Below are 27,294 nucleotides of genomic sequence, written 5' to 3'. Positions count from 1 at the left end.
CATGGGGTCGCGAAGAGTCGGACACGACTGAGCGACTTCACTTTCACTTTTCACTTTCATGCATTGGAGAAGGAAATGGGAGCCCACTCCAGTGTTCTTGCCTGGAGAATCCCAGAGACGGCAGAGCCTGGTGGGCTACCATCTATGGGGTCGCACAGAGTCGGACACGACTGAAGTGACTTAGCAGCAGTAGCAGCAGCCTTACAAAATTGTATTATTTAATTCAACTGTTGAGGTTGGAGTTATAACCATTTACTAATGTAAGACACGGGAACATCTGAATCCAATTCTACCTAATTTTAAAACTTATGTTCTTTAAATCTCTACACAATGGCAAGATGTGGAGACAAAGGCTTGAGTTTCAGCACCATAACTTAAAGAGCTGTGTGCTGAAATACTTGGGAAGTCACTCAATTCTCTTTACTCTGCATCTATAAAATGGGAAGATTAGTATCTCTCCTCACCTATCTCAGAGTACAGTTGACCCTTGAACAACTTGGGGGTTGGAGTGCCTACCCTTCAAGAAGTCAAAATCCACTTATAACTTTACAGGTGGGCCCTCCACATCAGGGGCTGGCATCTGTGGATTCAACCTATCACAATAAAACTACAGTACATATTTACTGAAAAAAATCTGCCTACATGTGGGCTCTCGAAGTTCAAACCCATGTAGTTCAAGGGCCAATTATAATTGTAAAGATCAAAATAAGATAAAGGACATAAAAGGTATTCATAAGCTCTTTAAAAAACTACGCAAATATAAATTATCATCATTACTGACCTTGATAGAAAAGAGTGAAGAGAGGAAAGAAAACAATGATACAGTATAGGGATAGGAAGGGGGAAGATACTGGTTTTTCTTTTGTTTGGCTTTTATTTCCTTATTAAAGCAAGTTGAAGACCCTTAAGGAGACACTTCAGATTTCAAAATTTACCTGTGACCTTACTATCAACTGGGCTGTAATAAAAGAATCTGTGCCACAAAATGTTACTTTTCTAAAAATACACACACAAACTATATACTTGTATCTAACACAGATATGGAGGTTAATAAAAATATAACGGCTGACTTACTTTTAAAAGTTTAGTTCTCATAAGAATCACTGACCACTATACTTGGTCACCATAATTAAAATTCCCTTGCAAACAGCCTTCCTATTCTTTTCTACTGTATCATTTTCAACCTGTGGTGCCTAGGTCTTTCATTCTGCAATATTAAAACATGAACTACAGATCCTAAATAAATAAATGAGACCACTTAAAATGATGAGCTTGGTTTAAAAAGGGAAAAATTTTATTATTCAAAACTTCACAACTTAGTTTATTTTTAATAGCATTTACAGCAAATGAGAGAAGAAAGTAAAGTTGAAGTGAAATCACTCAACTGTTATGAGGTGTGTCAGATATTAAAAAGACAAAGAAAGTATTCAACCCTAGATTACCAATCATGAAATGTCAGCTCACCGAAAAGGTTCAGTAACAGTTCAGAAAAGTCACAGCACTCACCTCTTTCATACCAAAAACAGCCCAACTATTTTTATTCCTTCTATATTACATTCACAAAGAGCATTTTCGGCAAAGCAAGTTATTATAACAACTTACATTTTAATAAAAAATTACTATTCTCATTTTCGATGAGAAAATACCAAAAAATCATGGACTCTGATAAAGCATTTCTATAACATACATACCTTTCTGACTACATACAATATTTAATCTATATTTAAACCTACATGTAAGCTCAACAGTCTGTCAGGCCTAGCTTTCATATATGAAATTATGTTCTAATACATCAATACTGAAATTCAAGACAGTGATTTGCATTTTTAGTTGCCAGGTTTTTTGTGTAAATGTCAAACAACACGTCGTCCACTAAGAAGTTGCTGAATCTAACTCAATTTATTCATTCAAACCAGAATTTATCATGTGTTTCTAAGCACTGGTTCTCACCTAGGGGCAATCTTAGAGATGTGTCTAGATTGGAAACATAGTGTCTGGAAACATTTCTGGTTGTTACAACAGGAGAGGGGGGGGATTACCAGAAAGAGGTGCTACTGACATCTAGTTAGTAGAGGCCAAGAATGATGCTAAACACGTTACAAAGCACAGGACAGCTCCCATAACAAAGGATTATCCACCTCAAATTGTCAATACTGCAGAAGTTGAGAAACTCTGAGCTATAGAAGTTTATAAATACCCATCTGTCTAAAAATAGTACTCACTTCTCCTTGGTTTATGTATTATTTGCCAATTCTATTCTTTACATACTAGTCTCTGGCAAAAAACTTACCATGTTCCCATCTTTTCAATCAACTTATAACTTGCAAACTTGTCAATAAAACCAATTTCAAAATCTTTTGTCTTTGATTCATCATTATTTTTAATAATAGGAGGAGGAGTAATGGCCAGACCAAAACATATGCAGCCCTTACTACATGCCAAGCATATTCTAAGTGCCTTGCATACATTAACTCATTAATCTAGGTACTATTATTACCAGGTATTCTTATTAGCCTCATTTTACAAATGAAGAATCCAAGGCACAAAAAGGTTAAGTAACTTGCCCGGGGTTACAGATAATAAGCAGTCAAGTCAGGTTTCAAATCCAGACAGAATGGCTCCAGAGTTCATAACCTTAAGTATTACAGAGTCATCTCTCTTCTTTCATCCTCTACATCAGATCATAAAGTCCTTAAGATCCACAAAGGACAGGGACCTTGTTATGTTCACAGCAGCATCCCCAGAGTCCAGTACATAACAGGTGCTCAAAAAACTGGTTTGTTGAATGAAGTATCTCTCAAACTCACCCCACCTGTTTCCATTTCCTCCACTCAAGGCCAAGTCTCTGAGCACCTCATACTTAGGTTCCTTTACATATCCTATTTACTAACCAATCAAGTGAAAGGATATAAACTCCTCTGCCACATTTTCGATAACTCAGTCCATAACCCAACATAATCAAAGTTTCCTTCTCACTGCTTCTCATTTAGAATCATAATATCTTAGAGTCAGAAGGTACCTTAGCGTTCATCCAATCTAACATTTAACAAGAAACCCAAGACAATAAGTGGCTAAATCACCCAGCCAGATGAAGCCAGGATCAGAACTTGATTCCTGCAATTTTTGTTCAAGGATTCACTCCTGGAAGATTTACTTCATTCATGACAGAAGTCGGCTCATTATTTCATCAACAAAATAAGTCATTTCACACTTAAGTTGTTTCTCCTGCACAGCCTGGCCTTTTTCTTGCTACATAGATCCAAATCCTATCCACCCTTCAAAATCTCTTCCTATTCCCTTCTTCATGACCTCCTCCTCCTCAGAAAATCTTAGGTCTTGAATAGAGACTAAAGAAAGAGGATCACCATTGCCTACCGGGCCAAGTTTAATATATACTAACACCTTCCACAATGCAAAGCTACTTGGATCATTTCTTCCCTGAAAACTATTTACCCATTCTTTCCTCCTGCAATGCAGGAAGTGATTTCAATAAAGACTAACTTATATGGCACCTTCATAAAATGTTCGTATCTCTGGAAGAGAGGCTCACTTGCATCTTTAATAGTAGACATATAACACCAAAGGTCCGTCTAGTCAAGGCTACGGTTTTTCCCGTGGTCATGTATGGATGTGAGAGTTGGACTGTGAAGAAAGCTGATCACTGAAGAATTGATGCTTTTGAACTGTGGTGCTGGAGAAGACTCTTGAGAGTCCCTTGGACTGCAAGGAGATCCAACCCAGTCCATTCTAAAGGAGATCAATCCTGGGTGTTCATTGGAAGGACTGATGCTAAAGCTGAAACTCCAATACTTTGGCCACCTCATGCGTCGAGCTGACTCACTGGAAAAGAGTCTGATGCTAGGAAGGATTGGGGGTGGGAGGAGAAGGGGACAACAGAGAATGAGATGGCTGGATGGCATCACCAACTCGATGGACATGAGTTTGAGTGAAATCCGGGAGTTGGTGATGGACAGGGAGGCCTGGTGTGCTGTGATTTATGGTGTCGAAAAGAGTCGGACACGACTGAGTGACTGAACTGAACTGAACACCTGAATGGCCCAAATCACCTATATCTCTTCCATTAAGATACTCAGTTTGTTCACGAAGTCCAAACCCAGAACTGATACAACTCATCCTCTCTCTGCATAAGACCATTTGTCTTAACTTCCTCCAAAACTCCATTTCTAAGGAAGAGTTCACATTTCCTTCCTCTTCTTCCCTACATTATGCTGAAAAGAACACCCTCTTTTCTCTTTTATTGTTTTCCTTATACCTCTTCATTGAAAGTCCAGTTTGCTGCTGCTTAGCCAATCTCAAGCATCCAGTCCTTTACATAGAAGTCACATCTATTTCTTCAGCCTCCCTCAGATCTTAGGGTATCTCAAGAAACTGTCCATGAAGGTCAGTTTTTTTCCCTTCTTCCTTTAGACAAGTGGCCTCAAAAGGTGTGGGTGCAGCTAAGAGTGCAAAAAAGTCCAGGAAAGAATGGACAGAATATATCAGAACTCTGTTATATTTATTTTTTCACCTCATCCTTTCTTAAATTCTGCTTCTGTGTACATTTGTAAGTTACACATTAGTACAGTGGGACAAGCATATAATATACATAAATTCTTGGAGTACATGATCAAGAGATATTAAAAACTGGAGTTGGAGACAACTTAAAAATACCTTGATATGAGGCCAAAGTAATAGGTTCCAGACCATAGAGAGGATATATGTTTGTATAGATGCACACATGATACACAGAAAAACTCTTGTTCCGACCCAAAGTCCTAACTATGCCCACCAACGTCAAACCCCTGCCAGCCATCTCAGAATTGTGTCCTACTCAAAAAGAGCAGAAAAGAGGATGGTTTGCAAAACCCTTCACTTCCACTTTGGAAAAAAAGAAAAATTCAAATGCTGAGTTACTATCCTTACCTTTCCCATAGAAGGGGATTTCAGAGCAGTGTTCACTATCCTAACACCGCTCATTGCCTGGCTTGTACGTCTACTTCACAGGCCACTACGTCCTGAGATTCAGTTCCTATTTCCCAATCCCTCAAGGCACAATTCACGGTCCCTTCGATAACAACCGATTTATGCTAACACCTGGATTAAGCTCACATCTCTCTTCAGTCTCCTCTCCCCTGAGGATACCATACACCGACCACCCCCCGAGCCGCACAGTCGTGTCCGGTGTAGACGACAGTCCATCCAAGGTCCCTAAGACCACTTCTCTTTCCTCCTCCGCCCCCGGGAGCTGCCAGCCAGGCTGGAGACGGGAGGGGGGAGGGGTGTGACTCGCCTCCCGTGACTGGCCCAGATGGCAGCCGATTCCGCCCCCACTCTCGGGCACCCTCCACCCGCTCGACCCCCGAGGGCTGCCAGTCTGCCTCCCAACCCGCCCCAACTCCACTCCGGCCTCCCGCACGTCCTCACGTCGGCTCCCGGACACACTCACCATGCTGGGTGAAGATATTGAAGCCGGCCTCTGCGGTGCGCCCCGCCAGGTCCCGCCTGCGACCGGAGGGCCTGGCTGCGCTGCTGCCCCGGAGCCCGCGGGGTTGCGACTGCTGAAGCCCCGGAGCCTCCCCGACGCGGCCCACCTGCTGCCCCATCCCTGCGCTCGCTTGCTCCCGCGCCCCCGCCGACCCCTGGTCACATTCCTCCTCGGCTCCGGCCTCGGGGCTCCAGGCGCTGCTCCGGCCTCTCCTTCCCAAGCCAGGCCCCGGCCCTGAGCGGTCCGGCCGCCTGCGGCTCCGCACCCGACTCCTCACAGCAGGCGCCGCGCTGCCTCCCGACGCCTCACAGGTTCTCCTTTTCCCTTCCCATCCCGCGGCTCCGCGCCCCCAGTGCTGCCGCCGCCGCCGCCGCCGCCATCTTTAAACCACCGAGCACTGGGAGAGCGTGGGACAGAGCGTCTCCTGCCCGCACCCCGACCAGTCATCGCCGCTACTCAGGGGGCGGGCCTCCCGGCGGCCCCGCCCCCCGGCGGCCCCGCCCCGCCCGCGCGCCCCCGCCTCCTCGCAGGGTGGGGCCACCTCCACCGCCGCCCCCGGTACCCACCTCTGTGGCAAGTCTACAGCTGCTTCAGGTCTTTTCCGCCCTTCTGTTTCTTCGCGCCAGCTCGGCCTCCCACGTCCGAGTCCACCTTAGCCGACCCCTCCCAAGTTCGGTTCAGCGCGCTTAACGCCTTTTGGGGGGTCGGTCGGTTTAAAGGTTTCCCTGTCCCACCTCCACCTGTCAAATCGATCAGTTGCGCTGAGTGTCCCAGGTGCACAGTTCTTTAGCCGACTCAGCTGGGACGGAAAAGCACAAGAAGTTTGGTGCTTGCCATCCAGGTGAGGCTGTCTAAAATACCCTGGAGGATTCCTTTAAACACCCGTGTCAGCAGCAGACATACAGCCAAAATTAAATGATATAAAATTTACGTGAAAATAATAAAGTACATTATTTCATTGTAATTTTTTGGAAATTGTTTCATGATGGGAAGTTGCACTCACCTTGGTTGTCTGTACTCTACAGTCTCATTGGGGAAGCAGTTATAACCCGATTCCTCCTATTATATTATCATGAAGTCCTCTTGAACTCCTTTACCATCTAACGACGTATGTGTTTCTGTTACCCTTACGTCGCTTGTCAGTAAAGCTAATCTTCACACCGGCATGCTTTATATACAGTGCACGTGGTCAGGTCTTCTTTTGATGACAAAGGAGAAAAATAAAATTACCTTTGACCCTGTTTCTGAGTCAGAACTTACTGATCTCTTGCCTGAATTGTCTAAAGACAGTGACTCAGGCAGAAAAATGTTTTTAAAGCGCAGGCACGCAGACATATATTTGCATATTCACTTATCCCCCCCTCACTGCACACTCTCGCATCTTAATATTCAGTTTTTTTACATTCTTAAAGAACTTGATAATTATTTTTAGCTATTCAATCAGTTTCCCTATGTCCTTTAGTAAAAGTATCAGTTATTGGAGGTATCTTACTGAAATTTTGCTTGAAAGCAGAGTATAGGAGCCATTGCAAAGACCAACAAAACAACCATTGGGAAGATAAGGTCCAGGGGAAAAGGTGGATGAGCTCTCTTTTGCACATCTTTCATAGAACAGGATGAAAGATGAACCATTAAAATTCACTACAATAAAAGCTCTATGAAATTATTCCATTGCCATCCAGGGTATCACCAGAAATAACTGAAATTGCCCACCAAATGGCAAAAGTGCTTTAGCACTGGATACAATATGAATTTTTCATTTGGATCAAAGTTTTCCTGTGTTTAAATACTTTTTTTCCTTTTAATTCCCAAAGTGTTTGCAAAAAAAAGAGAAAGGGATAAAGGTGATCATAGAGCCAGAATTTGTTGTTTGATTTTTGTTATCTGAGAGAATGTCACTTGGAAAGTGATCTGGGTTCTCTGCTAATTATTTAACACTATGCAATGGATGGGTATAGTACAGTGCAGTGGTTAAGGACAGGCCCTTAAGCCAAACCGCTTGAGTTCAAAACTGAGCTCTGATTACTTGTTAGCTGTTTGTTCTCAGGCAAATATTTAACCTCTTTGTGCATCAGTTCCTCATCTGTGACGTGATGGTGATAGCAATAGTACCCACCTTAAAGGGCTGTTGTGAGAATTAAATTGGTTAATGTAAAATAGGAAAAGGAGTACGTCAAGGCTGTATATTGTCACCTTGCTTATTTAACTTATATGCAGAGTACATCATGAGGAACGCTGGGCTGGAAGAGGCACAAGCTGGAATCAAGATTGCTGGGAGAAATATCAATAACCTCAGATATGCAGATGACACCACCCTTATGGCAGAAAGTGAAGAGGAACTAAAAAGCCTCTTGATGAAAGTGAAAGAGGAGAGTGAAAAGGTTGGCTTGAAGCTCAACATTCAGAAAACTAAGATCATGGCATCTGGTCCCATCACTTCATGGCAAATAGATGGGGAAACAGTGGAAACAGTGTCAGACTTTATTTTGGGGGGCTCCAAAATCACTCTGGATGCTGATTGCAGTCATGAAATTAAAAGACGCTTACTGCTTGGAAGGAAAGTTATGACCAACCTTGATAGTATATTAAAAAGTAGAGACATTACTTTGCCAACAAAGGTCCGTCTAGTCAAGGCTATGGTTTTTCCCGTGGTCATGTATGGATGTGAGAGTTGGACTGTGAAGAAAGCTGATTGCCGAAGAATTGATGCTTTTGAACGGTGGTGTTGGAGAAGACTCTTGAGAGTCCCTTGGACTGCAAGGAGATCCAACCAGTCCATTCTAAAGGAGATCAATCCTGGGTGTTCATTGGAAGGACTGATGCTAAAGCTGAAACTGCAATACTTTGGCCACCTCATGCAATGAGTTGACTCACTGGAAAAGAGTCTGATGCTGGGAAAGGTTGGGGGCAGGAGGAGAAGGGGACGACCGAGAATGAGATGGCTGGATGGCATCACCGACTCTGTGGACATGAGTTTGAGTGAACTCCAGGAGTTGGTGATAGACAAGGAGGCCTGGCGTGCTGTGATTCACGGGGTCGCGGAGAGTCGGACACGACTGAGTGACTGAACTGAACTGAACTGAAACTGAACAGTATTTGGCATATAAAAAGCACTATTAGTACAAAAAAATGTAATGTTTTCAGAAGTTCATCAAATTTCCAGACCTAATTTTTTCAAATGCTATATGCTTAGATCATGGAACAAATTCTACAGTATTTATTCATGTGAGCCACCCACCACCACCACCTGACACCTTGCATTTAACTAAAAACAAAAACACCAATCTACCAATAAAAACACATGGAATCATATATCACTTTATTAGGCATCCCTACCTGCAAGGAGATCCAACCAGTCCATTCTAAAGGAGATCAATCCTGGGTGTTCATTGGAAGGACTGATGCTGAAGCTGAAACTCCAATACTTTGGCCACCTCATGCAACGAGTTGACTCACTGGAAAAGAGTCTGATCCTGGGAGGGATTGGGGGCAGGAGGAGACGGGAACGACAGAGAATGAGATGGCTGGATGGCATCACCGACTCTGTGGACATGAGTTTGAGTGAACTCCGGGAGCTGGTGATGGACAGGGAGGCCTGGCATGCTGTGATTCATGGGGTCGCAAAGAGTCGGACACGACTGAGCGATTGAACTGAACTGAACTGGACCTGGTCATCACTAGTACCTGCACATGTAAACTATTCTATGTGAAATACTACTTTGGTTTAGCATATGAAGATTCCTCTACCATAGATTCTTAAGATCCTGCCTAGACTTAGGCAAGGGCTTCCCAGGTGGCTCAGTGGTCAACATCTGCCTGTCAATGCAGGAGATGCATGAGATTCAGGTTCGATCCTTGGGTTGGGAAATGCCGGTGGAGGAGTGGGCAACCCACTCCAGTATTCTTGCCTGGAGAATCTCATAAACAGAGGAACCTTGCGGGCTATAGTCCAGGGTTGCAAAAAGTCAGACACGATGGAGCACAAAACTAAGGCAAATACAAGAGATATTTTTCAAAGTGAAATGGGGATTTTCAGAATGGGGGTAAGGGGCAATAGACCAGGGAGAAACCTACTTACTTAGGTGTGGGACACTATTTCATCTCAATAAAATAGTGACTCACCTGAGAATTACACACTTGAAACAATTGAAACACTTAAAACAATCCCAAGTAGTACTAGCTCGAGCTGAATCGAGGCCAGTTGTGAACTCCAGGCAGGTACAAAACCCAGATGAAGACCAGGCAGGTATAGAAATCAGATTAAAAAAAAGTAGAGTGCATGTTGCACAGTAGCATAGGGACAGCCTCACCTGAGCAATGGCCAGGGGATGGCACGAAAAATCAAACCCATCATCATCAACAAGGCACATTGAAGACAAAGATACTCATCATCTTTACCTTCCCTGTAATAGAAGTAATACCACAATTTTCAGAAGCAAAGAACGGGTAAGCAGTGCTTCACTGATCCCTGTCTTGACTGATCTGGATTTCCAGGGTATTGCCAGTTTTACATTATCTCCCATATTAGTCCATATTTCTTTCTCTACATTTGTATGGATATCTGGGTCATCTTTCTGCTGGATTCTCCTGCTACTAGCCTTTTCTTTTGAGATTCCTCACCTTTAGCACCAAACAATTCACTAAAACAAAAATACCTCTTCCTGTCATTGCTTTGACTTCATAATGTACAAGGTCTAAAATTTTCACCTGATGTTTCAAAATTATTTCCCAGGATACCCTGGATTATAATCGCCTAATGTTCATCGACTCCTCTTCCTCAAACCCTCACCCCTTCTATGGTAGGCATGTATATTTTATTCAATAAGCCTACTTTAGGATTTCTTCCCTTTTAGCTCTGATTTTTGCAATGCTCAGGGTTTCCCTAATAGCTCAGTTGGTAAAGAATCTGCCTGCCATGCAGGATACCCTAGTTTGATCTCTAGGTTGGGAAGATCCCCTGGAGAAGGGATAGGCTACCCATCTTGTGTTTCCCTTGTGGCTCAGCTGGTAAAGAATCTGCCTGCAAAGCGGAAGACCTGGTTTCAATCCCTGGGTTGAGAAGATCCCCTGGAGAAGGGAAAGGCTCTCCACTCCAGTATTCTGGCCTACATTCCCCATGGAATGTGAAGTCCATGGGGTTACAAAGAGCTGGACGTGACTGAGTGACTTTCACTCCACTTTTGCAATACTCAGATTCTCCCTAATATGGTACTGAAGTGACTCCCTTTACAGTATTCAGGACTTGAATTAACAATTTACAAAATCTACTCAGATCTTACCTCCTTCTTAGAAAAATCTCAGACTTATCCATAGACACACAATAGTTCCCCTGTACTCTACTCAGCCTATACCTAAAACAGCCACAGCTGATAATGATTATTTGCCTGTAAAATTCAGTTACCTTCTTCTACATTCCCCCAAGTGTTTCCCAAGTGGAACTAGTGATAAAGAAACCACCTGTCAGTGCAGGAGATGTGAGAGATGCAGATTGTGAGTTTGATCCCTGGGTGGGGAAGAGCCCCTGGAAGAGGGCGTGGCAACCCACTCCAGTATTCTTGCCTGGAGAATCCCATGCCCAGAGGAGCCTGGCAGGTTACCATCCTTGGGGTTGCACAGAGTCAGACACAACTGAAGTGATTTAGCACACATGCACGCATATCCTCCAAATGTGTTTAATTTTGACACATGGCTCAATGTCATAGGGTTGGAAAGAACCTCAGAGATTATCTAGGATAATCTGGAAGTGAGGGTGCCCATTTATTTCCAAGAATTCAAATTGTCAAAAAGTTCTTCCTAAAGATAAAATGATACATGCCACCCTGAAATTTCCATCTCTTTCACCCCTAGTCCTAGTTCTACCCAGTAACTACACAGATTAAGTTTCACTTTTCTTCTGCATAACAGCCCTTCAAATATTTGGCAGCTGTCATGTTTCTCGAAATCTTTTCTTTTACCTATATAATGCATATACTTGTATAATTATATTAACCTCTATCTATATTATCTACGTGGACTCAAAATGTTTATGTAGATAAATTGGAAGAAAACTGTAATTTCATATGTGGCATTTTTCATTTTTTTCAGCTTTATTGAGATTTAACTGACATACGACATTGTTTAAGGTATATGGTGTGTTGATTTGATAAATGTATATTGCAAAATGATTATCACCATAGAGTTAGCTAATACCTCCAGCGGGTGTATAATTACAATTTCTCTTTTTATATAATATTTATTTATATATTTTTGGTTGTGCTGGGTCTTTGTTGCTGTGTGTGGGCTTTCTCTAGTTGTGGTGAGTGGGGGCTACTCTTTGCTGCGGTGCATGGGCTTCTCTTTGCATGGCTTCTCTTATTGCAGCGCACTGGTTCTAGGCACGCAGGCTTCAGCAGCTGCAACACGCAGACTCAGTAGTTGTGGCTGCCCATTTCTAGAGCACATAGTTGCTCAGTGGCATGTGGAATCTTCCCGAAACAGGGATGGAACCCATGTCCCCCGCATTTGCAGGTGCATTCTTATCCACTGTTCCACCAGAAAAGTCCTACCATTTCTTTTCTAAGAACATTTAAAATCTCTCTTCACAATTTTCAAGTATATAGTACACTATTGTTAGCTATAATAACCATGCTGTACATTCGATCCCAAAACTTATTCACCCTGTAGGTGGAAGTTACTCATGCTTTCTCCTTGCAACAAAAGCTATGACCAACCTAGAGGGCATATTAAAAAGCAGAGACATTACATTGCCAACAAAGGTCCATCTAGTCAAAGCTATGGTTTTTCCAGTAGTCATGTATGGATGTGAGAGTTGGACTATAAAGAAAACTGAGCGCCAAAGAATTGACGCTTTTGAACTGTGGTGTTGGAGAAGACTCTTGAGAATCCCTGGGACTGCAAGAAGGTCAAAGCAGTCCATCCTAAAGGAAATCAGTCCTGAATATTCATTGGAAGGACTGATGCTGAAGCTTAAGCTCCAATACTTTGGCCACCTGATGCAAAGAATTGACTCATTGGAAAAGACCCTGATGCTGGGAAAGACTGAAGGCAGGGGAAGAAGGGGATGACAGAGGATGAGATGGTTGGATGGCATCATCAACTCGATGGACATGAGTTTGAGGAGGCTCTGGGAGTTGGTGATAGACAGGGAAGCCTGGCATGCTGTAGTCCATGGGGTTGCAAAGAGTTGGACACGACTGAGCGACTGAACTGAACTGAAGTAGAAGTTTGTACATTTGACCAATAGCAATCCTCCTCTCCCCTCTACCCCCAGCCCGTGCTAACCACCATTCTAGCCTGTTTTTATGAGTTTGGCTTTTTAAGATTCTACATATAATGATACCATACAGTAATCTTCTTTCTCTGTCTGATTTACTTCCCTTAACACACTTCCCTCAAGGTCAATTCATGTTGTTGCAAATAGCATGATTTTCTCCTTTTTCATAAATAAAATTCCATTATATATACAGGCAAACCTTATTTTACTTCACTTTATTGTGCTTCACAGATACTGCTTTAAAAAAGTAAAATTGAAGGCTTGTGGCAATCCTACATCACACAAGCCGGTTGGCACCATTTCCCAATAGCATTTGCTGACTTTGTGTCTCTGTGTCATACTTTAGTAATTCTGGCGGCATTTCAATTTTTTCATTATTATCATATTTGTTATGGTGATCTGTGATTCAGATCTTTGATGTCACTACTCTGACTTGCTGAGAGCATAAATGATGATTAACATTTTTAATAATAAAGTATTTTTTAATTAAGGTATGTACATTGTGGCATTTTTAAGACATAATGCTATTGCACATTTGGTAGATACCAGCAGAATATAAACATAAATTTTCACATGCATTAGGAAACCAAAAAATTTGTTTGACTCATTTTATTGCAATATTTGCTTTATTGCAGTGGTTGGGAAATGAACCCACAATATACTCAAAGTATGCCTGTGTCTATCACATCTCTTTATTCTGTTCTTTTTAAGCTGTTTATGCATGCAGCACTTTAAGTGTGGTTTGTTTCTGCATCATTATATTAAATCTTTAAAGGCCTAGAGAGTGCCAAATACCATTCCATTTTCAGATCGACATTTTAAAAGTTTTTTTGGATGTCAGTGAGGAGGAGGATTCTTATCTGGCCGGAATAGAATTGTCATTCTCTTTGAAGATAAAGAGATGGAATAAATGACCTCTTGTTCCTTTCAGGCCCAGGGGTCTATAATTCAACATTGCTTTGATTAAAAAACTATAAATTATTAAGAGACTATCTGGAACAATTGGCAAAATGCTGTATAAATTATCACTAGTAGCAATAATGTCTATCCATTTTAAATTAATAAATTAGCACCACTTCTTTTCTATGGTAATAATGAAATAGCTGACTAAACAATCCATTTAAGAGGTAGCCTATTACTAACTCACGCTAGTAAAGTCATGCTCAAAATTCTCCAAGCCAGGCTTCAGCAATATGTGAACCGTGAACTTCCAGATGTTCAAGCAGGTTTTAGAAAAGGCAGAGGAACCAGAGATCAAATTGCCAACATCCACTGGATCATGGAGAAAACAAGAGAGTTCCAGAAAAACATCTATTTCTGCTTCATTGACTATGCCAAAGCCTTTGACTGTGTGGATAACAATAAACTGTGGAACATTCTGAAAGAGATGGGAATACCAGACCACCAGACCTGCCTCTTGAGAAACCTGTATACAGGTCAGGAAGCAACAGTTAGAACTGGACATGGAATAACAGACTGGTTCAAAATAGGAAAAGGAGTACGTCAAGGTTGAATATTGTCATCCTGCTTATTTAACTTACATGCAGAGTACATCATGAGGAACGCTGGGCTGGAAGAAGCACAAGCTGGAATCAAGATTGCTGGGAGAAATATCAATAACCTCAGATATGCAGATGACACCACCCTTATGGCAGAAAGTGAAGAGGAACTCAAGAGCCTCTTGATGAAAGTGAAAGAGGAGAGTGAAAAGGTTGGCTTGAAGCTCAACATTCAGAAAACAAAGATCATGGCATCTGGTCCCATCACTTCATGGGAAATAGATGGGGAAACAGTGGAAACAGTGTCAGACCTTATTTTTTTGGGCTCCAAGATCACTGCAGATGCTGATTTCAGCCATGAAATTAAAAGACACTTACTCCTTGGGAGGAAAGTTATGATCAACCTAGATAACATATTAAAAAGCAGAGACACTACTTTGCCAACCAAGATCCGTCTAGTCAAGGCTATGATTTTTCCCATGGTCATGTATGGATATGAGAGTTGGACTGTGAAGAAATCTGATCGCCGAAGAATTGATGCTTTTGAACTGTGGTGTTGGAGAAGACTCTTGAGAGTCCCTTGTACTGCAAGGAGATCCAACCAGTCCATTCAAAAGGAGATCAGTCCTGGGTATTCATTGGAAGGACTGATGCTAAAGCTGAAACTGCAATACTTTGGCCACCTCATGCGACGAGTTGACTCACTGGAAAAGACTCTGATGCTGGGAGGGATTGGGGGCGGGAGGAGAAGGGGACAACAGAGAATGAGATGGCTGGATGGCATCACCGACTCGATGGACATGAGTTTGAGTGAACTCCGGGAGTTGGTGATGGACAGGGAGGTCTGGCGTGCTGTGATTCATGGGGTTGCAAAGAGTCAGACACGACTGAGCGACTGAACTGAACTGAACTGACTGATCACTAACTAGTGTAGTGGAACTGAGCCCAGTTTAGAATTTATGTGAATTGGGTTTTAACCCAGTGTCTTAAAACAACAGTGATTTTTGACTTCTTGCAATTTGTGTGAATTATCTAGTAGTTCTGCTGATTTCACCTAAGATCACTCACGTAGCAGCATTTGACTAGAGCCTCAGCCGAGCTGCGAAGTTGGCAATGGCCTCATTCACATGTCTGACAGTTGGTGCTACTGTCTCAGTTTTCTTCCATTGGCCTCTTGTTGTGGGCTAAATCACACCTCCCTCCCTATTCATATGTTAAAGCCCTAACCCCCAGGGCCTCACAGAGTGACTGTATTTGAGGATAGGGTCCTTTTTAAATAAACGGGTCAGAACACTTTCTATGTGCTAGGTCTTCATTGCTGTACAGGCTTTTCTCTAGGTGCGGCAGCGGGGGCCACTCTCAAGCTGTGGTGTGCAGGCTTCTCATTGAAATGGTTTCTCTTGTTGTGGAGCATGTGTTCTAAGGCACATGGGCTTCAGTTGTTGGGGTTCCTGGGCTCTGGAGTACAGGCTCAGTAGTTGTAGCACACGGGCTCCACGGCATATGGTATCTTCCTGGATCCGGGATCAAACCCATGTCTCCTGCATTGTCAGGCCTATTCTTTACCACTGAGCCAAAGGTTCAGGATAGGGTCTTTAAAGAGGTAAACAAGCTAAAATGAAGCCCTAAGGGTGGGTCCTAACCCAATATGGCTGATGTCCTTATAAGAGGAAGTTTGAATACAGACACACAAAGGGAAGAGTATGTGAAGACACAGGGAGAAGACAGTGTAGATTTAAAAAAATATTCACAGCACAAAAGAGAGTTATCTTTTATTTGATGGGAATTTTTAGGACTTCAAGCCGGGGAGGCAGCAAGACCAGTAACCCTGAAAGAACTGCTCTAAAGAGGTGAAACTCCAATACTTTGGCCACCTCATGCGATGAGTTGACTCACTGGAAAAGACTCTGATGCTGGGAGGGATTGGGGGCGGGAGAAGATGGGGACGACAGAGAATGAGATGGCTGGATGGCATCACCAGCTCGATGGACGTGAATTTGAGTGAACTCCAGGAGTTGGTGATGGACAGGGAGGCCTGGCGTGCTGTGATTCATGGGGTCGCAAAGAGTCAGACATGACTGAGCGACTGAACTGAAAGAGGTGAGAGGAGAGAGGGGAGCCAGGATATATAGAAGCTTTGCAACAAAGGGCAGGTAGTATGAAAATCAAAAGATTTTTGTAAATTAAAGAAAATTAGATGTCCCAAGTTAGGGAATTTAGTGCTTTTCCATGTATGGGATGATCCAAGAGTCGGGGCTCACTGAAATCATTCCTTTGACATGCACCTTAGCTATCTGGGGCTAATATCCTGTGTTTTCACATCCTGAGTTTCCTCAGGGCTCACCAGAGGGAGTGGCTACAGTCTGATGGCTGATAAATGGCAGGTATTCTTTCCTTCCTGAGTGTCCTCAGGGTTCACTGGCTCACACTGGAGGGCTGCAATTGCTGATGTCTGTGACATCCCTGATTACTGATACGGCAGGAAATATTTAATTTCTTAATAGCCATTCACAAACCAAACAGAGGTCTCAGAAGAAACCAACCCTGGGACTTCTGGTGGTTCAGCAGTTGACACTCCACACTTCCCATGCAGGCAGTATGGGTTTGACCCCTGGTCAGGGAACTGGGATCCCACATGGCACATAGCACAACAACAACAAAATTCTTTTAAAGAATAAGAAAAAACCCCAATCCTACTGACACCTTGATCTCAGACTTCCAGCCTCCAGAAGATTGAGGAAATAAATATCTGTTAACTAACCCATTCTGTGGTACTTTGTTATGGCAAAGTCTTAGCAAACTAATGTAAACAATCTAACCTACTGGAGATTGAGGTTAGGACTGTTGTAGCAAAGTGCCAAAGGATGACTTAACAATATTTTATTTTGTCATGGTTCTTGAGGTTAAAAGTTCAAGATCAAGATGTCAGCAGGGTTGGTTCCTTCTGAAGACTATAAGGGAGAATCTGTTCTCTGCCTCTGTCCTAGCTTCTCGTGATTTCCTAGTAATTTTTGGTGTTCCTTGGCACCTAGCATCATCCCATCTCAGCCTAGGAGTCACTTCCTCCTAGAAGCCTTAACTGACATGCTAGAATAGATGTCCCTTCTCTGAGCCCACATTAACCCTTATCTATGCCCCAGGATTTAGAAGTTACCTGTTTAGAGTTGTTGAGGTTAGTATGAAGGACAAACTGGGCCATGTGTAAACTGAAACCCATTTTTGAAGCAGTACCTGTCAATACATATACTTAGTTTCTAAAAACAGTATACATACTGTGTATACAATTCATATATTCTTTTACCCAGCAATTCCTAAAAATTATACAAAGATACATGTTCATGTATGGTTACAGTATTGTTTTTAATTGTGAAAAATTGAACCCAGAGTAACTGTTCATCAATATAGAAATAGTTAATGTAATGCTAAACTGGTGCTAAACTGGGTGAAAAAAAAAAGAATGAAATAGGTATATAAGGCTTAAAAAGATCTCCAAAGTTTATTGGGGAAAAAAACCCAGCAAGACACAGAATAACATGAAAGTTTCTCTGAATGGGTAATGGGAAGAATTATCAGAAAGGAAATGGTGGGTAGAGGGTACCAGAAGGGCTGCCAGTTTGTTTGGGCTAACTTCAGCATTTGCTATGGTGTATGACTGAGCGACTGAACTGAACTGAATTGAACTGATACCTTCCTTCTGAAGACTCCTCTCTCAGTTTCCTTATCTATAATATGAGGTTAATATTAATGTATAGCTTCATAGGTTGTATGAGGAGTTAATATATGTGAATCTCTCAGAATAACACAAAATTGCTTCACTCTTCACCCCCAGCCAAAATGATTAGTCTAGGGATGGTCAGTTGACCCAAGCGTGGCCAATTACAGTCCTTCCCTGGACATTTCGGAATTAGAATTGAGAGGGGCTAGCCTTTCAATTGATGCTTTTGAACTGTGGTGCTGGAGAAGACTCTTAAGAGTCCCTTGGACTGCAAGGAGATCCAACCAGTCCATTCTGAAGGAGATCAATCCGGGGTGTTCATTGGAAGGACTGATGCTAAAGCTGAAACTCCAATACTTTGGCCACCTCATGCGATGAGTTGACTCACTGGAAAAGAGTCTGATGCTGGGAGGGATTGGGGGTGGGAGGAGACAGGGACGACAGAGAATGAGATGGCTGGATGGCATCACCAACTCGATGGACACGAGTTTGAGTGAACTCCAGGAGTTGGTGATGGACAGGGAGACCTAGCGTGCTGTAATTCATGGGGTCGCAAAGAGTCAGACACGACTGAGCGACTGAACTGAACTGAACTGAACTGAGCCTTTCTTTGAGAACTTGGACTGTGAGATGTAATGTACAAGATGTTTCGGCAGCCATGTTTCCCCTCATTTGGAGCAGAGAAGAACAGGGAATTGATATGCAGAGAAAAAAGCAAGCATTTATATTTATAATCCATTTTTTGCTTAAGCTAGTTTGAGATTTGTTGTTGTTGTTGTAATCCTAGTCAATGCAGCCAATACAAATGCTGTGCTTCAACCTTATTTATTTAATGTGTATCACTCATACATGGGCCTGCCAAGAATCTGGCTGCCAGTGTATGAGACACAAGAGACACGGGCTCTATCCCTGGGTTGGGAAGATCCCCTGGAGGAGGAAATGGCAACCTACTCCAGTATTCTTGCCTGGAAAAATCCCATGGACAGAGTAGCCTCATGGGCTCCAGTCCATTGGATTGCAAAGAATTGGACATGACTGAGAAGAAATGCACACTCATACATAAATGGTAGGTTGGAGAATGATGTCTATAAAGCAGGTAAATTATGATACTCCATTAGAATCTTTCCCAACATGTTAATGTTTTGAAGTAACTGATAATAAACTTTTAGCAATAAATGAAGACTTTTTTTTAAAAAAGCTGACAATTTCATAAAAATTCCATCCTTTATTGTACACACAAGTATCTTCCTTTAGTGAATAAGTGATTATTGACTTCAAAACTACTATATTTTCTCCTGAGCTATCTAGAAAGGCTGGAAGTAGAGATCAAGAAGCTGCAAAGATATTTTCACATGCTTTCCATAAGAGGGCTTGACAGACTTTCCTTAGCTTCCTTGTTTCTTCTCCAGCTTCTTAACTGTATCTCTAGTGTCTCTGCTTTCTGCAAAAGAAGCAAGCTGAGTTTATTTATCAATATTCCCTCTGCCTAAAATGTAGTACTTTTTTCAGGTTGACTGGCTAAGTCCTACTTGTTTCTTAGCCCAAGTCTTCCCCTGGGAAGACTTCCCAACCCCTAATCTAGGTTAGATTATCTCACCTTCAAACTCCTATGCACTTCCAAAGCAATTCATTACCCACTACCAACACTTATCCCCCATTATTGTAATTACTTGTTTAATAGCTGTCTTCCTCATTAGATTCTCAGCTCCATGAGGGCAGAGGTTGGTCTCATTTACCAGTGTATCCCCAGCTTCTAGTACAGTGTCTGGTTTATGCAAAGTGGCCTTTAAGTAAAATAGAACATTAAAAATCTCTACTTTCTATCTTTCCTACAAATAATTTATCAAGTACATTTCTTTTGAAAATGTAAATGGAAAACTACCAGAGTAATAAATTCTCATTTCAAGAGATTAAAAAAATGTAGAAAATGATATAGAAAAAGGCAAAGGTTGTCTATAATACCAAATATTGCCTATAGTACCATGTCTATAACACCAAAAAGATAAATATTTTGATGTTTTTCTTTTCAATTTTTTGTGTATAGATACACACACATACACATATGTTTTTGTTAGTTTTATCTTTAAAATAAATAATAAACAACTTCTTCTGTCCTAAGAATTAGTTATACAGAACATAAATTAAAAACTCAAAGGTGTCCTTTAAGCCTCCCCTCAATTGCTAAAAGTTGGTTCACTTTTTTCTTCCAGCTTTATTGAAATATAATTGACATATAACATTATATAAGGTTAAGGCATGCAACATGATTTGATATATGTATGTACTGTGAAATGATTACCACAATAAAGTTAACACATCCATCACCTCATATTGTTACTTTTTTAAAATTGAAGGATAATTGCTTTACAGTGTTGTATTGGCTTCTGCATACAATATTGAGAATCAGTCATAACTATATATATATATATATATATATATCCCCTCCCTCTGAAGCCTCCCTCCCCTGCCCATCATCCTGCCCCTCTAGACCATCACAGAGTGTCCTAGTGTGGGCACCCTGTGTTACCATGTTGTTGTTTTGTGTGTGTGGGGGGGTGGATTCCATTTTTTTAAAGAAAAATTAGAATCATACTGCATGTATCAGTGGTTTTGAATTTTATTTTACGCTGCTCCACAGTAAAAGCATATATTTTACATTGCAATCAAGTGATACACACACATTAATGGATGTATGTTCACATACTCACACATTGGTATATGACTGAAATTTAAACATTTCAGGAAACAATATATACTCTTATGATACACTCATATTCTCTAGTCTAGTCTATATCCATTTGTTTCTTTGTATAAAAACTGTGCCTCCAGAGGGGCAGCTCAGAATGAGCTGTCAGAGTCCCAGGAGGGTGAAGAAGAATTCATGTTGGGAAGACAGCCAGCCAGTGGGGAGAGGGAGTGTCAGAGTCCAGGTAGGTTGAGCAGGGTGTCTCCATGGAGAAACAGTCTTGCATGAACTGTCAGAACCTGAATATTGTGAGAAGTGCAACCATGTGGAAGGGGGTAACTCAGCCTGGGGTGTCAGAGTCTAAATGCTATGAGGAAAGTATACACATACAGGAGGAAGCAGCAGTCATGGGAGATTAGTTACATACAAGGGGCAAAATCAAATAAGTAAATTTATAATTTATTCAGAATGTCAACCAGGTTTCTCATTACCAGAGGAAGGAGTTACAAATACAGAAAGAGAAAAATTAAAAGGAACCCTATGGTGTTACACTATACTGGAAGATTTTTGTGTATTCAGAGCTGACTACTTAATTTGTAGGGCCCTGTACAAAATGGAGATGGAGGGTTCCTTGTTCAAAATTAAAAATTTCGGCAGACGCGAGAGAGGCCCGGCTCCCGGCGGCGCAGACGCGAGAGAGGCCCGGCTCCCGGCGGCGCAGACGCGAGAGACGCCCGGCTCCCGGCGGCGCAGACGCGAGAGACGCCCGGCTCCCGGCGGCGCAGACGCGAGAGACGCCCGGCTCCCGGCGGCGCAGACGCGAGAGACGCCCGGCTCCCGGCGGCGCAGACGCGAGAGACGCCCGGCTCCCGGCGGCGCAGACGCGAGAGACGCCCGGCTCCCGGCGGCGCAGACGCGAGAGACGCCCGGCTCCCGGCGGCGCAGACGCGAGAGACGCCCGGCTCCCGGCGGCGCAGACGCGAGAGACGCCCGGCTCCCGGCGGCGCAGACGCGAGAGACGCCCGGCTCCCGGCGGCGCAGACGCGAGAGACGCCCGGCTCCCGGCGGCGCAGACGCGAGAGACGCCCGGCTCCCGGCGGCGCAGACGCGAGAGACGCCCGGCTCCCGGCGGCGCAGACGCGAGAGACGCCCGGCTCCCGGCGGCGCAGACGCGAGAGACGCCCGGCTCCCGGCGCAACCGACCACGTGCAGAATCGTGGCTGGGAGGAGCTGCCCCGCGCCCAGGGTTGGGGCGGTGGCCGAGAGGAGCTGTACCACGTCCAGGAGGCGGTGGCTGCTTGGGCACCGGAGGGCCGGGAGGAGCTGATCCACATTCAAAGCAGGAGGGGCGGCCTTGAGGAGATACCCCTCGTCCAAGGTAAGCTGCAGCGGCTGCGCCTTGCTGGAGCAGCTGGGAAGAGATACTCCACGACCAAGTGGAATATAAGAATCCAGTGTTCTGGGGAGGAAGGAACAAGACGGCGAGACCACTTTCTTCCCCACAAATTCATCAGAAGAACATTTGAACGTGGAGTAAAGTCCACAAAACAACTTCTGAATACTGGCAGAGGACATCAGGCTCCCAGAAAAGTAGCCCATTGTCTTCTAAAGGAAAGAGAAGAAATCCAGCTCCACCCACCAGAACACTGACACATGCTTCCCTAACCAGGGAACCCGGACAAGTCACCTGTCCAACCCCACACACAGCGAAGAAACTACATAATAAAGAGAACTCCACAAACTGCAAGAAGAGGGAAAGGACACCCCAAGCAAAGCAATATAAGCAAGATGAAGAGGCAGAGAAATACCCAGCAAGTAAAGGAACAAGATAATTGCCCACCAACACAAACAAAAGAAGAAGATATAGGGAATCTACCTGATAAAGAATTTCGAATTTTGATGGTGAAAATGATTCAAAATCTTGAAAGTAAAATGGAGTTACAGATAAATAACCTGGAGAAAAGGATTGAGATGATGGAAGAAAGATTTAATAAGGACTTAGAGGAAATAAAAAAGAGTCAATATACAATGAATAATGCAATAGATGAGATCAGAAACACTCTGGAGGGAACAAACAGTAGAATAACAGAGGCAGAAGACAGGATAAGCGAACTAGAAGATAGAATTGTAGAAATAAATGAAACAGAGAGGAAAAAAGAAAAACGAATTAAAAGAAATGAGGACAATATTAGAGACCTCTGGGACAATGTTAAACGCTCCAACATTCGAATCATAGGAGTCCCAGAAGAAGAAGACAAAAAGAAAGACCATGAGAGAATACTTGAGGAGATAATAGTTGAAAACTTCCCTAAAATAGGGAAAGAAATAATCACCCAAGTCCAAGAAATCCAGAGAGTCCCCAACAGGATAAATCCAAGGCGAAATACTCCAAGACACATATTAATCAAATTAACAAAGATCAAACACAAAGAACAAATATTAAAAGCAGCAAGGGAAAAGCAGCAAATAACACTCAAGGGGATTCCCATAAGGATAACAGCTGATCTTTCAACAGAGACTCTTCAGGCCAGAAGGGAGTGGCAAGATATACTTAAAGTGATGAAAGAAAATAACCTACAGCCCAGATTACTATACCCAGCAAGGATCTCATTCAAATATGAAGGAGAAATCAAAAGCTTTACAGACAAGCAAAAGCTGAGGGAATTCAGCATCACCAAACCAGCTCTCCAACAAATGCTAAAGGATCTTCTATAGACAGGAATCACAGAAAGAGTGTATAAACTTGAACCCAAAGCAATAAAGAAAATGGCTACGGGATCGTACTTATCAATAATTACCTTAAACGTAAATGGGTTGAATGCCCCAACCAAAAGACAAAGGCTGGCTGAATGGATACAAAAACAAAACCCCCATATATGTTGTCTACAAGAGACCCACCTCAAAACAAGGGACGCATACAGACTGAAAGTGAAGGGCTGGAAAAAGATAGTCCATGCAAATAGAGACCAAAAGAAAGCAGGAGTAGCAATACTCATATCAGATAAAATAGACTTTAAAACAAAGGCTGTGAAACGAGACAAAGAAGGAAACTACATAATGATCAAAGGATCAATCCAAGAAGAAGATATAACAATTATAAATATTTATGCACCTAACATAGGAGCACTGCAATATGTAAGACAATTACTAACAAGTATGAAAGGGGAAATTAACAATAACACAATAATAGTGGGAGATTTTAACACCCCACTTACATCTATGGATAGATCAACTAAACAGAAAATTAACAAGGAAACACAATCTTTAAATGATATAATAGAAGAGTTAGACCTAATAGATATCTATAGGATATTTCACCCCAAAACAATGAATTTCACCTTTTTCTCAAGCGCACACGGAACCTTTTCCAGGATAGATCACATCCTGGGACATAAATCTAGCCTTGGTAAATTCAAAAAAATTGAAATCATTCCAAGCATCTTTTCTGACCACAATGCAGTAAGATTAGATCTCAATTACAGGAGAATAACTGTTAAAAGTGCCAACATATGGAGACTGAACAACACGCTGCTGAATAATGAACTAATCATAGAAGAAATCAAAAGAGACATCAAAATATGCATAGAAATGAATGAAAATGAAAACACAACAACCCAAAACCTCTGGGACACTGTAAAAGCAGTGCTAAGGGGGAAGTTCATAACAATACAGGCATACCTCAAGAAACAAGAAAAAAGTCAACTAAATAACCTAACTCTACATCTAAAGCAACTAGAAAAGGAAGAAATGAAGAACCCCAGGGTCAGTAGAAGGAAAGAAATCATAAAAATTAGGGCAGAGATAAATGCAAAAGAAACAAAAGAGAACATAGCAAAAATCAACAAAGCCAAAAGCTGGTTCTTTGAGAAGGTGAATAAAATTGACAAACCACTAGCCAGACTCATCAAGAAACAAAGGGAGAAGAACCAAATCAATAAAATTAGAAATGAAAATGGAGAGATCACAACTGACAACACAGAAATACAAAGGATTATTAGAGAATACTATCAGCAATTATATGGCAATAAAATGAATAACCTGGAAGAAATGGACAAATTCCTAGAAAAGTACAACTTTCCAAAACTGAACCAGGAAGAAATAGAAAATCTGAACAAACCCATCACAAGCACGGAAATTGAAACTGTAATCAAAAATCTCCCAGCAAACAAAAGCCCAGGTCCAGACGGCTTCACAGCTGAATTCTACCAAAAATTTAGAGAAGAGCTAACACCTATTCTACTCAAACTCTTCCAGAAAATAGCTGAGGAAGGGAAACTTCCAAACCCATTCTATGAGGCCACCATCACCCTAATCCCAAAACCTGGTAAAGACCCCACAAAAAAAGAAAACTATAGGCCAATATCACTGATGAACATAGATGCAAAAATCCTTAACAAAATTCTAGCAATCAGAATCCAACAACACATTAAGAAGATCATACATCATGACCAAGTGGGCTTTATCCCAGGAATGCAAGGATTCTTCAATATACGCAAATCAATCAACGTAATACACCACATTGACAAACTGAAAAATAAAAATCATATGATTATCTCAATAGATGCAGAGAAAGCCTTCGACAAAATTCAACATCCATTTTTGATAAAAACTCTCCAGAAAGTGGGAATTGAAGGGACATACCTCAACATAATAAAAGCTATATATGACAAACCCACAGCAAACATTATCCTCAATGGTGAAAAACTGAAAGCATTTCCCCTAAAGTCAGGAACAAGACAAGGGTGCCCACTCTCACCACTACTATTCAACATAGTTCTGGAAGTTTTGGCCACAGCAATCAGAGCAGAAAAAGACATAAAAGGAATACAAATTGGAAAAGAAGAAGTAAAACTTTCACTGTTCGCTGATGACATGATCCTCTACACAGAAAACCCTAAAGACTCTACCAGAAAACTACTAGAGCTAATCAATGATTACAGCAAAGTTGCAGGATATAAAATCAACACACAGAAATCCCTTGCATTCCTATACACTAATAATGAGAAAATAGAAAGAGAAATTAAGGAAACTATTCCATTCACTGTTGCAATGAAAACAATTAAATACTTAGGAATATATCTACCTAAGGAAACAAAAGACTTGTACATAGAAAACTATAAAACACTAGTGAAAGTAATCAAAGAGGACATGAATAGATGGAGAAATATACCGTGTTCATGGATTGGAAGAATAAATATTGTAAAAATGAGTATACTACCCAAAGTAATTTATACATTCAATGCAATCCCTATCAAGCTACCAACAATATTTTTCACAGAACTAGAACAAATAATCTCACAATTTGTATGGAAATACAAAAAACCTCGAATAGCCAAAGCAATCTTGAGGAAGAAGAATGGAACTGGGGGAATTAACCTGCCGGACTTCAGGCTCTATTACAAAGCCACAGTCATCAAGACAGTATGGTACTGGCATAAAGACAGAAATATAGATCAATGGAACAAAATAGAAAGCCCAGAGATAAACCCACGCTCCTATGGACACCTTATCTTCGACAAAGGAGGCAAGAATATAAAATGGAGAAAAGACAGTCTCTTTAACAAGTGGTGCTGGGAAAACTGGTCAGCCACTTGTAAAAGAATGAAACTAGAATACTTCCTAACACCATACACCAAAATAAACTCAAAATGGATTAAAGATCTAAATGTAAGACCAGAAACTATAAAACTCCTAGAGGAGAACGTAGGCAAAACACTCTCCGACATAAATCACAGCAGGATCCTCCAAGACCCACCTCCCAGAATATTGGAAATAAAAGCAAAAATAAACAAATGGGACCTAATTAAAATCAAAAGCTTCTGCACAGCAAAGGAAACTCTAAGCAAGGTGAGAAGACAGCCTTCAGAATGGGAGACAATAATAGCAAATGAAGCAACTGATAAAGGATTAATCTCCAAATTATACAAGCAGCTCCTGCAGCTTAATTCCAGAAAACTAAGTGACCCAATCAAAAACTGGGCCAAAGAACTAAACAGACATTTCTCCAAAGAAGACATAAAGATGGCTAACAAACACATGAAAAAATGCTCAACATCCCTCATCATCAGAGAAATGCAAATCAAAACCACAATGAGATACCATTTCACACCAGTCAGAATGGCTGCTATCCAAAAGTCTACATGCAATAAGTGCTGGAGAGGGTGTGGAGAGAAGGGAACCCTCTTACACTGTTGGTGGGAATGCAAACTAGTACAGCCACTATGGAGAACAGTGTGGAGATTCCTCAGAAAACTGGAAATAGAACTGCCATATGATCCAGCGATCGCACTCCTGGGCATACACACCGAGGAAACCAGAATTGAAAGAGACACATGTACTCCAATGTTCATTGCAGCACTGTTTATAATAGCCAGGACATGGAAGCAACCTAGATGTCCATCTGCAGATGAATGGATAAGAAAGCTTTGGTACATATACACAATGGAGTATTTCTCAGCCATCAAAAAGAATGCATTTGAATCAGTTTTAATGAGGTGGATGAAATTGGAGCCAATTATACAGAGTGAAGTAAGCCAGAAAGAAGAACATCAATACCGTATATTAACGCATATATATGGAATTTAGAAAAATGGTAACCTGAACCCTGTATAAGAGACTGCAAAAGAGACATAGGCA

The 27,294-nt window shown here is 41.9% G+C and overlaps 1 protein-coding gene across 2 annotated transcripts in view; it reads right to left on the bottom strand.

Annotated features, from left to right (window-relative positions):
• The window catches only part of ABL2 (ABL proto-oncogene 2, non-receptor tyrosine kinase), a 104,361-nt gene extending 98,458 nt beyond the window's left edge, over positions 1-5,903 (bottom strand). For both annotated transcript variants that reach the window (XM_055419179.2, XM_055419181.2), the window contains exon 1: positions 5,447-5,903. In XM_055419179.2, the coding sequence (XP_055275154.2) occupies positions 5,447-5,603 (157 nt within the window). In that variant the 5' untranslated portion in view covers positions 5,604-5,903. The remainder of the gene's footprint in view (positions 1-5,446) is intronic.
• Between the last annotated feature and the right edge of the window lie 21,391 nt (positions 5,904-27,294).

The sequence above is a fragment of the Moschus berezovskii genome, chromosome 17, assembly GCF_049115385.1.
Source record: "Moschus berezovskii isolate FMDL1 chromosome 17, NW_MosBer_1.0, whole genome shotgun sequence".
Lineage (NCBI taxonomy): Eukaryota > Metazoa > Chordata > Mammalia > Artiodactyla > Moschidae > Moschus > Moschus berezovskii.
This window is presented reverse-complemented; position numbering and strand designations above follow the sequence as displayed.